This window comes from Sus scrofa, chromosome 6, assembly GCF_000003025.6.
Source record: "Sus scrofa isolate TJ Tabasco breed Duroc chromosome 6, Sscrofa11.1, whole genome shotgun sequence".
Lineage (NCBI taxonomy): Eukaryota > Metazoa > Chordata > Mammalia > Artiodactyla > Suidae > Sus > Sus scrofa.
This window is the reverse complement of record NC_010448.4, coordinates 91,349,824-91,363,461: the sequence shown is the minus strand read 5'-3', so window position 1 is coordinate 91,363,461 and position 13,638 is coordinate 91,349,824. Positions and strand designations below refer to the sequence as shown.

General features: G+C 41.7%; 1 protein-coding gene across 1 annotated transcript; it reads left to right on the top strand.

Annotated features, from left to right (window-relative positions):
• LOC110261142 (phenylalanine--tRNA ligase beta subunit-like) lies at positions 365-5,843 on the top strand. Its single transcript, XM_021095896.1, is given in 4 exon segments — positions 365-3,681; positions 3,996-4,571; positions 4,574-4,944; positions 4,946-5,843. Coding segments are annotated over 4 exon segments (1,770 nt in total). The 5' UTR covers positions 365-3,617; the 3' UTR covers positions 5,705-5,843.

Here is a 13,638-nt window from a genome sequence, read left to right as displayed (position 1 = left end):
CTCTATTCTATTTCATTGTTTTTTTTTTTCTTTTTTATGGCTACACCTGGGCGTATGGAAGTTTCCAGGCTAGAGGTCAAATCAGAGCTGCACCTAAGCCACAGCCATAGCAACACTGGATCTGAGCCACATCTGCAAACTGCACTGTCCTGCAGCAGTGCCTGATCCTTAACTCACTGAGTGAGGCCAAGGATCAAACCCATATCCTCACAGAGACAACATCATGTTCTTAACCTGCTGAGCCACAACAGGAATTCCCCAATGTTCTATATGTTTGTCTTTATGCTAGTACTACACTGTTTTGTTTTTTCAAATACATTCACCTCTTTATTTTTTTTAGCCGTGCCCATGGCATGCAGAAGTTGCTGGGCCAAGGGTCAAACCCTGAGCCACAGCAATGACAACACTGAATCTTTAACTGCTAGGCCACCAGGAACTCCCACACTGTTTTGACTATTGTAGCTTTGTGTATTTTCCAGGTTTTCTCCTGTGATTGATTTCCACAGTGGTCAGAGAAGATGTTTATACTTAGGTCCACTGAAACTAGTTACCTAACACATAGTCTCTCCTGGAAAGTGTGCTATCTGCACTTGAGAAACATGTGTATTTTATTGTTGGGTAAAGTGTTCTATAAACACGTGTTAGATCTAGTCAATTTATTATGTTGCTCAAGTCTTCTATTTCCTTATCTTCTTTGTGGTTGTTTTTTCCATTATCCTGACTCGAGTATTAAAGTCTGCACCTATTATTGTAGAACTATTTCTCCCTCAGTTCTGTTAATTTTTGCTTCATATATTTTGATAATCATTATGTGCATAATTTTTATAATTGTTGTCTTCTTGCCATATTTGACATTTTATTAATGTATAATGTCCATGACTGTTGTAACCTAAACTTAAAAAAATTTTTTTAAGTCTATTTGGAGTTCCCATGTGGTGTATTGGGTTAAGGATCCAGTGTTATCACTGTTGCAGCTCAGGTCACTGCTATAGAACTTCCACATGCCATGGATGTGGCCAAAAAAAAGTCTATTTTCTTTGATATTAAGTAGTTACTTCTGTTCTCTTTTGGTTATTGTTTGCATGAAATATCTCTTTCCATTCTTCCACTTTCAATCTACTTGGCTCTTTGGATCTAAAGTGAGTCTTTCATAGACAGTGTCTAGTTGGATCACATTTTTTCTTTAATTCATTTTGTCACTCTGTCTTTTTTCCCTGTTGTTACACTCGTGGTATGCAGAAGTTCCCAGGCTAGGGATCAAACCTATGCCACAGCTGTAACCAGAGCCATAGCAGTGACAACACCGGATCCTTAACCCACTGAACCATGAGGGAATATGTCTATTGACTGGAGAGTTTAAACCATTAGTTGTTATTGATAAGGAGGGACTCCTGTCATTTTGCTATTTGTTTTCTATATGCCTTATAGCTTTTTCACCCTTCATTTCTTGCATTACTGTATTCTTTTGGGTTCTATTTTTTTTTAATCATTTCCCTTCCTTTCTCATTTGTTAACCATTTCAGTTCCTTTCTCATTTCCTTTTTTTTTTTTTGTATATCTGCTAGCTACTCTCTTCAAACTACCTTTTTTTCAGTTCTTTATTTCAATAATTATACTTTTCATACCCAGTACTTTCCCTTTATAACTTTTTATTCTTCCTTCATGTTTTCAATATTATCCCTTATCACTTTGAGGCTCTTTATTATGTTTATTTAAAATTTTTGTTCTTGACATTTCTTTGCATCTTCTTTTTTTATTTTTTAGGGCCACATCAATAGCATATGGAAATTTCCAGGTTAGGGGCTGAATTGGAACTGCAGCTGCTGGCCTGTGCCACAGCCACAGCAACTCAGAATCAAAACTGCATCTGTGACTTACACCATAGCTCATGGCAACGCTGGATCCTTAATCCACTGAGCAAGGCCAGGGATCGAACTTACATCCTCATAGATACTAGTTTGGTTCACAACATGCTGAGCCACAATGGGAACTCCTCTTTATATCTTATTCTATTGTTTAGTCAACGTATTTAATTTCTTCAATATTGTTTATCTCCTTAAATGTCTAATCTTTACTCAAGTTTGTATTCCTCTGGAAATATCAGCTTTATTGGCTAAGTAATTTTACCACGGAGAAAGGCAAAAGGCCAGGTATTGGTCATCTTTTTCTACCTCAGAGAGAACTCCTTGAAAATGAAATCAGTATGGAAGAAAAAGCAAAGCTTAACAATGAAAAGAAACAGAGCTGTGATGACATCATTTGCATGGTTTCCAGTTCTACCTGACTTCAATTTCATAGTTAAGTAATCTGTTTGCTTAAGCTAGTTTGACTCAACTTCTGTCACTGATTTAATAGCCTTCACTAATTCAGCTGCCTTCATCATATACTAAATTCCTTTATGTATCTGGTCCAGTGAGCTATCTATACCTATATAAATGTTATATTTCAAATTTCATTGCTTTATATACGAGTTCTAGTCTTTTTTTAACCTTCAGTTTTCTATGGACTTATTTTCATTAGTGGAATAAGTATATGTATTTTAGTCAGGGTTCTTCAGAGAACCAAGAGGAGGAGATTATACATATATAGAAGCAATGCCGAGTAGTTATGCTGCAAGCCACACGTGAGGTCCAAGATTATACATACATAAATTTGAGGGTATAATTTTGATTAAAGAAGCAAAATATAAGAGTTCCCATTGTGGCTCAGTATTAATAAACATGACTAGTAGTATCCATGAGGATGTGGGTTTGATCCCTGGCCCCGCTCAGTGGTATAAAGATCCAGCATTGACATGAGCTGTGGTGTAGGTTGCAGACATGGCTCAGATCTGGTGTTGCTGGGACTGTGGTGTAGGCTGGCAGCTGCAGCTCTGATTCAACCCCTAGCCTGGGAACTTCGCCATGTGCTGTGGGTACAACCCCCCAGCCAAAAAAAAAGAAAAAAAAAAAGACAAAGACAAAATAAAAGGCAAAATATAGCTTCTACATATTTGGATGAAAACCAACTAATATTAAAACTATGTTGGAGTTCCCGTCGTGGCTCAGTGGTTAACAAATCCGACTAGGAACCATGAGGTTGTGGGTTCCATCCCTGGCTTTGCTCAGTGGTTAAGAATCCGGTGTTGCCATGAGCTGTGGTGTAGGTTGCAGATGTGGCTTGGATCCTGCATTGCTATGGCTCTGATGTAGGCCGGTGGCGGCTGCAGCTCCAATTTGACCCCTAGCCTGGGAACCTTCATGTGCCAAGGAAGCAGCCCAAGAAATGGCACAAAAGACAACAACCCCCCCCCAAAAAAAAACTATGTATAAGGAAGAACCAAGCAGACACTAATATAAAGTACTAAAACAAGATGGGTGTAAAAGCATAAGTCTACTTGGGGAAAGAAAGTGGGTAGTCAAAGAGTTGATACAGGCTTCTTCAAGGGACATACTGGTAGAAACTCAGAGTCAAATAAGAGAATGAGAGGTTCCCTGGTGGCCTAGTAATTAAGGACTCAGCATTGTCACTGCTGTGGCTCGGGTTTGATCCCTGATCTGGGAACTTCCACATGCCATGTGCTCAGGCATTAAAAAAAAAAAAAAAAAAAAAAAAAAAAGCAGTAGGCTCCACTCGCCATGCTGACTGTCAGCGTGAAGCGCGATGTGCTCTTCCGAGCTCTGGGCCGGATCTACACCAATGAAGAATTTGATGAGGGAGTTCCCGTCGTGGCGCAGTGGTTAACGAATCCGAGTAGGAACCATGAGGTTGCGGGTTCGGTCCCTGCCCTTGCTCAGTGGGTTAACGATCCAGCGTTGCCCGTGAGCTGTGGTGTAGGTTGCAGACGCGGCTCGGATCCCGCGTTGCTGTGGCTCTGGTGTCGGCCGGTGGCTACAGCTCCGATTCGACCCCTAGCCTGGGAACCTCCATATGCCGTGGGAGCGGCCCAAGAAATAGCAACAACAACAACAACAAGACAAAAAAGACAAAAAAAAAAAAAAAAAAAAAAAAAAAAAAAGAATTTGATGAACTATGTTTTGAATTTGGTCTGGAACTCGATGAAATTACTTCTGAGAAGGAATTTATAAGTAAGGAACAAGGTAATGAAAAGGCACAGGGGGCCTCTGATGTTGTTCTCTACAAAATTGACGTCCCTCCCAACAGATATGATCTCCTTTGTCTGGAAGGATTGGTTCGAGGACTTCAAGTCTTCAAAGAAAGGATAAAGGCTCCAGTGTATAAACGGGTAATGCCCAATGGAGAAATCCAGAAATTAATCATCACAGAAGAGACAGCTAAAATACGCCCGTATGCTGTTGCAGCGGTTCTACGAAACATGAAGTTTACTAAAGATAGGTATGACAGCTTCATTGAACTTCAGGAGAAATTACATCAGAACATCTGCAGGAAAAGAGCACTTGTTGCTATTGGTACCCATGATTTGGATACTTTGTCAGGCCCATTTACTTACACTGCAAAGAAGCCTGCAGACATCAAATTCAAACCTCTAAATAAGAGCAAGGAGTATACAGCCTGTGAATTGATGAACATATACAAGACTGACAATCAACTTAAACATTATTTACATATAATTGAAAACCTCTGTATCCAGTTATCTATGACAGCAATGGTGTAGTCCTTTCCATGCCTCCAATCATCAATGGAAATCATTCCAAAATAACAGTGAATACTAGAAATGTATTTATTGAATGCACAGGAACTGACTTTACTAAGGCAAAAATAGTTCTTGATACTATTGTCACCATGTTCAGTGAATATTGTGATAATCAGTTTACGGTTGAAGCAGCTGAGGTAGTTTTTCCTAATGGAAAATTACATACCTTTCCAGAACTGGCTTACCGAAAGGAGATAGTGAGAGCTGATCTAATTAACAAAAAAATTGGAATCAGAGAAACTCCAGAAAATCTTGCCAAGATCCTTCTGACCAGGATGTGTTTAAAGTCAGAAGTCAGAAGTCATAGGCAATGGGCATCAGATTGAGATTGAGGTCCCTCCGACCAGAGCTGACATTATCCATGCCTGTGATATCATAGAAGATGCAGCTATTGCTTATGGATATAACAACATTCAGATGACTCTCCCAAAAACATACACCATAGCTAATCAATTCCCCCTAAATAAGTTCACAGAACTCCTGAGACATGACATGGCAGCTGCTGGATTCACTGAAGCACTTACCTTTGCCCTGTGCTCTCAAGAAGATATTGCTGATAAACTGGGTTTGGATATCTCTGCAACAAAGGCAGTCCACATAAGTAATCCTAAAACAGCTGAATTTCAGGTGGCACACACTACCCTTCTTCCTGGCCTCCTAAAAACCATAGCTGCAAATCGGAAGATGCCCCTTCCTCTAAAACTGTTTGAAATCTCTGACGTTGTAATAAAAGATTCTAGCAGAGATGTAGGTGCAAGAAACTACAGGCATCTCTGTGCTGTTTATTACAACAAGAATCCTGGGTTTGAGATAATCCATGGGCTCCTGGACAGAATCATGCAGCTATTTGCTGTGCCTCCTGGTGAAAAGGGAGGATATGTGATCAAAGCATCAGAAGGCCCTGCGTTCTTCCCTGGCCGCTGCGCTGAGATCTTTGCCCGGGGTCAGAGCATCGGGAAGCTGGGGGTCCTTCATCCTGATGTGATCACTAAATTTGAGCTGACTCTGCCCTGCTCCTGCTTGGAAACCAATATCGAGCCGTTCTTGTGAAGATGGGTCTCTGTTGTGTGGTTATCACCCCTCGGGCCCCTCTCTCCTTCCCAGTGCCCTTTTAGTTGTCCCCAGATGAATGTCCACTTGTGTTTGTGCATTAATGTTGAATAAAATACAGAGAAGTGTCAAAAAAAAATGAATCTATATTTGGAGTTCCCACTGTGTTTCAGTGAGTTAATGATCTGGCTTGTCTCTGTGGCAGTGCCTGCTGGATCCCCGGGCCAGGGCAGTAGGCTAAAGGATCTGGAATAGGTTTCAGCTGGGGCTCAGATTCAATCCCTGGCCTGGGAACTTCCATATACTGCAGGTGAGGCCATAAAAATGAGAAAAAATTAAACATGCATGTTTGAGAACTTTTAGGGTTCTATAGCTGTGTTGCTTCTCCCAAGGACTCTAGAAATGTCATTCTAATTAATAAATCACATAATTGTATATCTTGTTTTGACTATTTACCATTTTGTAGATATCACTGCATGAAGAAAATGTTGAACAAAAGAAAAGGGGCAAGGAGGCTCACAGGGAGGCTCACTCTCCTCATATCCCATGTGAGCTAGCCTGCGATTGTAGTAATCTAGAAATATTTTTCAGCTTGCTTATTGCCCTTGCCATCTCCCTAGAAGATTCAGCCTGCCTAAAGAGGGAGTACAATGAAGAATCAAAACCACTTCCTAGATATAAGAATGGATAAGAAGCTTATTTTTTACTTTCCTATTTTTTAGTGTTCCTAGTAGATAGTAGGTACTCAATGAAATGGTAGATACTTAATACTGATAATTTTAATTTTGCATTGCATACGTCTTAACTCCTCTGTCCTACTTTTGCTTAATTGAACTCATCTAGCAAAAATCAAAGTCATGATCAAATCCAATTCTGCCTATTCCATAGACATCGACTACTCTCTTTAAATTCTGCTTATTGCTATCAAGGGGTCTCTTTTTAGGCTGTCCAGAGATCATATGATTTTCTCTTTATTACATTGTTTCATGCTATATTCTCTTTCTTCAAACCTCCAGTGCCTCTTTTTTCATCTTCATTTTCATAAGATGACCTTGTTTTCTGTTTTGAGAAAATAGAAGCCCTCAGAAAAGAACTTTCACAGGAGTTCCCGTTGTGGCACAGTGGAAACAAGTCCGACTGGGAACCATGAGGTTGCGGGTTTGATCCCTGGCCTTGCTCTGTGGCTTAAGGATCTGGCTTTGCCATGAGCTGTGGTGTAGGTCACAGATGCAGCTCAGATCTGGAGTTGCCGTGGCTCTGGCTCAGGCTGGCAGCTGTAGCTCAGCTTTGACCCCTAGCCTGGGAACGTCCACATGCCGATAGTGTGGCCCTAAAAAGAAAAAAAAGAAAAAAGAGAAAAGAACTTTCACAAGCATGGACAGTCATATCTCTCCCACCCACCTAAATTTGTACTAACATATTCCTTTTCTTTTGTTTCAATGGCTGAATTTTTCATTTTCTAGCGAAGGCCAACTCTTCCACCAAAGAGGATAGCAAATAATCACATGCAAATATTCTCAACATCATTACTCTAAGAGAAATGCAAATTAATGGGATATGTGTGTATATATATCTCCAATGGGATATAACTACACACCTATCAGAGTGGCTAAAATCAGTGACAGGGAGTTCCCGTCGTGGCTCAGTGGATAATGAATCTGACTAGGAACCGTGAGGTTGAGGGTTCGATCCCTGGCTTTGATCAGTGGGTTGAGGATCCAGTGTTGCTGTGAGTTGTGCTGTAGGTTGCAGATGTGGCTCGGATCCCACGTTGCTGTGACTGTGGCGTAGGCTGGCGGCTACAGCTCTGATTAGACCCCTAGCCTGGGAACCTCCATATGCCGCGGGTGCAGCCCTACCTAGAAAAGGCAAAAAGACCAAAAAAACAAAGGCAGTTACAACACCAAATGCTGTGAAGGATGCCGAGGATCTGGATCTCTCATACACTGCTGGTGGGACTTTTCCCATTTGGTACAGTTTGGTAGCTTTTTAATAAAACTAAAAATGTAATTACTATTCAACCCAGCAGTGGTATTCATGGACATTTAGGCTAGAAAAATGAAAACTTATGTTTATACAAAAACATGTATACAAATGTTCATAGCAACTTGATTTGTAATAGCCTAAAACTGGAAACAATCTAAGTATCCTTCAATGGGTGAATTTTTCAACAAGTATATCGATAACATTACTCAGGGACAAAGAGGAATGCACTGTTGAGACACAAGGCAACTTGGGTAGATTTAAAGGTATTATGCTGTAGAGAAAGCCAGTCCTCAAAGTTATATGTTGTATGATTCCATTCACTCTTTTTCTCCCCCCTTTTTTTCTTTTTAGGGCAACACCCATGGCACATGGAAGGAAGTTTCCAGACAAGGGGTCAAATTAGAGCTGAAACTCCCGGCTTACACTACAGCCACAGCAATACCAGATCCAAGCTGCATCTGCAAGCTCCACCACAGCTTGTTGCAATACCAGATCCTTAACCCACCAAGTGAGGCCCTGGATTGAACCTGCATCCTTATGGATACTATGTCAGGTTCTTAACCCACTGAGCCACAATGGGAACTCCCCCATTCTTTTTATTTTTCTTTTTAGGGTCGAACCCAGAGCATATGGAAGTTCTCAAGCTAGGGGTCAAATTGAAACTACAGCTGCAGGCCTACGCCACAGCCACAGCAACATGGGATCCGAGAGCTGTGTCTTTGACCTACACCACAGCTCAGGGCAATGCCGGATCCCTGACCCACTGAGCGAGGACCACATCCTTGTGGATACTAGTTGGATTTGCTTCTGCTGCACCACAATGAACTCCCCATTCATTCTTGGAATGATGAAATTATAGATATGGCGGTAGATTAGTAGCTGCCAATGGTCAGGGATAGAAGTGAAGAGGAAAGTGGGTGTATTTATAAAAAGCATTACAAGGGATTGTTGTGTTAATGAAATCATTTTATATCTTGATTATGGTGGTGATTCCATGAATCTGTACATGATAAAAATGCACAGAAATACAATCACACTTTAGTACGTGTCAAACTGGTGAATTGGATTAAGATTAGTGGATTGTATCAATGTTTAATTTTCAGCTGTAATATTGCATTATAGTTATACAAGATGTTACCCTAGGAGAAACTGGGTGAATAATATGTGAGATCTTTCTGTATTATTTCTTGCCACTTTATGTAAAACTGAGTTATCTAAAAATAGCCTAATTTAAGTGTTAAATAAGATAGTTGATGGTGAGTATCCATGGCTTGTTTCTGATACTTTTATGGTTGTGCTCCTAATATTTACCTTCAAGTACGATGTTATTAGTAATATTGACTAGGTATATATATATATACTACATTTTACTGTTACAGAGATAACAATTTGTTCTAATTTTACCAAGGTTCTAAAAGGTTTTAAAAAATCAGGCATGGGGAGTTCCCTGGTGGTATAGTAGTTAGGATTCAGTGCTTTTACCACTGCAGCCTGGGTTCACTCCCTGGCCTGGGAAGTGAGATCCTACATCAAGCCACTGTACAATACAGCCCCTCTCCCTGGCAAAAAAAAAAAAAAAAAGCCATAAAATTTAAAGCTTTGCCAATGCTTTTATAACATTTACTGATCACTTTATTATTTTGTTGCCTTTCATAATTTTTCTAATATTTAAAACACCTGTAGGAGTTCCTGCTGTGGCTCAGCAGTAACTAAACTAATACCCATGAAGATGCAGGTGTGTTCCTGGCCTCACTCAGTGTGTTAAGGATCTAGCATTGCCCTTGAGCTGTGGTGTAGGTTGCAGATGTGATTTGGATCTGGTGTGGCTGTGGCTGTGGTGTAGACTAGCAAATATAGCTCCAATTCAACCCCTAGCCTGGGAATCTCCTATACTGTGGGTGTGGCCCCAAAAAGACAAAAAAAAAAAAAAAAAAAAGATTGGATGGAACAAATCCCTTTTCCTTCAGATTTGCCATCTTCTTTTTTTTTGTCTTTTTGCCATTTCTTGGGCCGCTCCTGCGACATATGGAGGTTCCCAGGCAAGGGTCGAATTGGAGCTGTAGCCACTGGCCTACGCCAGAGCCACAGCAACGCAGGATCCAAGCCGCGTCTGCAACCTACACCACAGCTCACGGCAACGCCGGATCGTTAACCCACTGAGCAAGGGCAGGGACCGAACCCGCAACCTCATGGTTCCTACTCGGATTCGTTAACCACTGCGCCATGAGGGGAACTCCTGCCGTCTCCTTCTAGTGTCCCCTACTGGCAGGGGATAACATAAATCCAGGCAGGGCAGAAATGTGCAGTGTTCCCTTCCATCACAAAGCTGAGTAAAGATGGGTGGGTATATAGACTACAGCATAATAACTGGTATATAGTTTTTCGTATTTACTCTTTTGCTTATTGCTTTGCATTCCTTCAAAGACTCACATGGGTATCAGGTTTTCAATATGTGATATTACTTTCTCTTGAATCGTTTTTATAGTCTAAATTTAAAATATTTTCTTTCCATTTCCACTCTCTATTTCTCTTAGGGACTGTCAACTGTGTTTATTCACTTTTGAGTTCCTCTAGCTTTTTTTTTTTTTCCCCCCTCAGGGCTGTCTACATGCAGCTCACAGCAACACCAGATCCTTGACCCACTAAGCGAGGCCAGGGATGGAACTCACACCCTCATGGATATTAGTGGGATTCATTACCAGTGTGCCACAATGGGAACTCCCTGTTTAGCTTGATTTGATGAATTAAATTTTTTGTTTTATCCAGATTTACTGTTCAGGAGTTCTCTTGTGTTAAGGATCTGAATGGTCACTGAAGCAGTTCAGGTTGCTGCTGTGGCATGGGTTCAGTTTCTGGCCCGAGAACTTGTACATGCCATGGGCGACACCAACAAATCTTATTGTTCTATATAATTTTGCATCATATATCACAACTCTTTTCTATTTCTCAGTCCTAAGTGAAACATATTTTCCTGTACTTCATTATTTTTGGCCTGCTCCTGGCATGCGGAAGTTCCAGTACCAGGGATCAAACCTGCACTACAGCAGCAACCTGAGTCACAACAGTGATGACAAATCCTTAACCCACTGAGGTTCATTCTTTTTTTTGGTATTTTTGCCTTTTTCTTGAGCTGCTCCTGCAGCATATGGAGGTTCCCAGGCTGGGGTCAAATTGGAGCTGTAGCCACCGGCCTACACCAGAGCCACAGCAACACGGGATCCGAGCCACGTCTGCGACCTACGCCACAGCTCACGGCAACGCCGGATTGTTAACCCACCGAGCAAGGCCAGGGACCAAACCTGCAACCTCATGGTTCCTAGTCGGATTCATTAACCACTATGCCACAACGGGAACTCCTATATCCTATTATTTTCACAAAGTGATTAAAATAAATGACCTGCTACTAAGATGTTTCTTTTGCTTCTCTCCCTCATTTCAATCTGTACATTCTTTCCTTTGCCTGTATTGTCTCTGTCCTATTGAGTTTGGGTCCACAGCTAGCAGTTTCTCCTTAAATGGGTTTTGTTTTGAAATGAAGCTTACTTTGTTAGTTTCAAGAGTTCATGAGGACCAAGACTACAACAAATTTGGAACTTAGCACAGTTCCCTTAACCCTACCAGGAAGGCAGTTCTGGCTCAGGATGAAGTTTCAGTCCTTGGACTCAATCAGTGGGTTAAGGATCTGGCATTGCCATGGGTTGCAGGTCACAGACTCAGCTCAGATCCCACATTGCCGTGGTGCATAGGTCAGTGGAGGCAGCTCTGACTTGGCCCCTAGTCTGGCAATTTCATATGCTGCAGGTGCGGCCATAAAAAGAAGAAAAAAAAAAAAAACCCCTGCAAATTGGCATGTGCAAGAACCTTCACTATTTTGACTGTTGTTTTCTTTTTTGAGGGGGGCTGGGCCCTGGGGCATGGAGAAGTTCCTGGGCCAGGGATGGAACCCACAACACAGCAGTGACACTGCTGGGTCCTTTACCCACTGAGCTATCAGGGAACTCCTTAGCTGCTGCTTACAAACTGTTTATTTGGGAGATTCCCTATTCTCAAGGTCATCAGATGTCCCATTGCTTTTCTTCCATGACTTTCCAAGACAGCCGGCACTACTTGCGTTTTACAGCTGCTTTGGAGCTTGTCATTATCTAATCTTATTTTGGGATTGTGGGCATACCATGTCACGAAGACTTGTAACTGCCATGCATGGGTGTTTTTGCTCTTATGCAGAGATTTGGGAGATTAAAAAACTAACACTGCTATTTCTGTCATCTTCTACTCTTCAATGTACTTCTGGTAATTAATTTTTTTTTGTTTTTTGATTTTAGGGCCACACTTGCAGCATATGGAAGTTCCCAGACTAGGGGTTCAATTGGAGCCACAGCTGCCAACCTACACAACCACAAGCAACGTGGGATCTGAGCCTCATCTGCGCCTATACCACACACAGCTCATGGCAATGCCAGATTCTTAACCCACTGAGCGAGGCCAGGGATCGAACCCGCAACCTCATGGTTCCTAGTTGGATTCATTTCCGCTGTGCCATGACAGCAACTCCTATAGTAGACAATTTAAAAAGTAAAAAAAGAAATAGGGAAAAACCACCCAACCTCTTGAAATTAACTTACTTCCACAAGATAGAAACCACAAATTCAAACAGCTAGAAATTAATGAAAATGAGAAAACACACTGTAGGCAAAGGTGACTTTTTTCAGAGGAAAGTTGATAGTGGTTAAACACCTTCATTACAAAGTAGAAAAGAATGAAAATACATGCAAAAAGCACTGAATACCAAAGATTATCTGTCCTCTATTTTTTTTTAAGAAATCAATGAGGGAGTTCCCGTCGTGGCGCAGTGGTTAACGAATCTGACTAGGAACCATGAGGTTGCGGGTTCGGTCCCTGCCCTTGCTCGGTGGGTTAACGATCCGGCGTTGCCGTGAGCTGTGGTGTAGGTTGCAGACGCGGCTCGGATCCCGCGTTGCTGTGGCTCTGGCGTAGGCCGGTGGCTACAGCTCCGATTCAACCCCTAGCCTGGGAACCTCCATATGCCGCGGGAGCGGCCCAAAGAAATAGCAAAAAGACAAAAAAAAAAAAAAAAAAAAAAGAAATCAATGAATTTTAAAAAGAATAAAATGACAATATTAAATGCTGGCAAGAATGTGGACCAACAGACACTCAGATATTGTGGGTGGGGACAGAAAAATGGTATAACCGAGAGGTCTAATTAAAGTGGAAGATTCATGTAGTCTTAGCCAATGATGTTCACCTTTAAGCAAGCACCTTCCCAACCTGTGGGCCAGGGATGGGTGGCTGAGTAAGGCCTTAAATGGCCACAGATCTCAAAGCCTCATTTTTCATCCTACACAGCAAGGAAATTTTTTTTTTTTTGTCTTTTTGCCATTTCTTGGGCCGCTCCCGCGGCATATGGAGGTTCCCAGGCTAGGGGTCCATCGGAGCTGTAGCAACCGGTCTACGCCAGAGCCACAGCAACACTGGATCTGAGCCATGTCTGTGACCTACACCACAGCTCACGGCAACGCCGGATCGTTAACCCACCGAGCAAGGGCAAGGATCAAACCCGCAACCTCATGGTTCCTAGTCGGATTCGTTAACCACTGAGCCACGACGGGAACTCCAGGAAATTTTTTTTTATACTATCATCTATTTAAGCAACCTCTTCTAATATTTTTCTTGGATTTTTACATTTGAAAGCACAGTTTTGTTGTAGTCAAGGCGTTATTTTATTCTCTACAGTACCTCCAGCCCCTGGAAGTGTCTGGTGCATAGTACTGGCTCAAAAAATATTTGTTGAATATATACCACATAAAAAATGATCACTGGAATACTATAAAAATGCAAAATCAGACAACGTAAGATGTCTATGTAATTAGAGGATGAACTTGGAGCTTCTGTTACGCCTCAGTGGGTTAAGAACCTGACATATTAGAGTT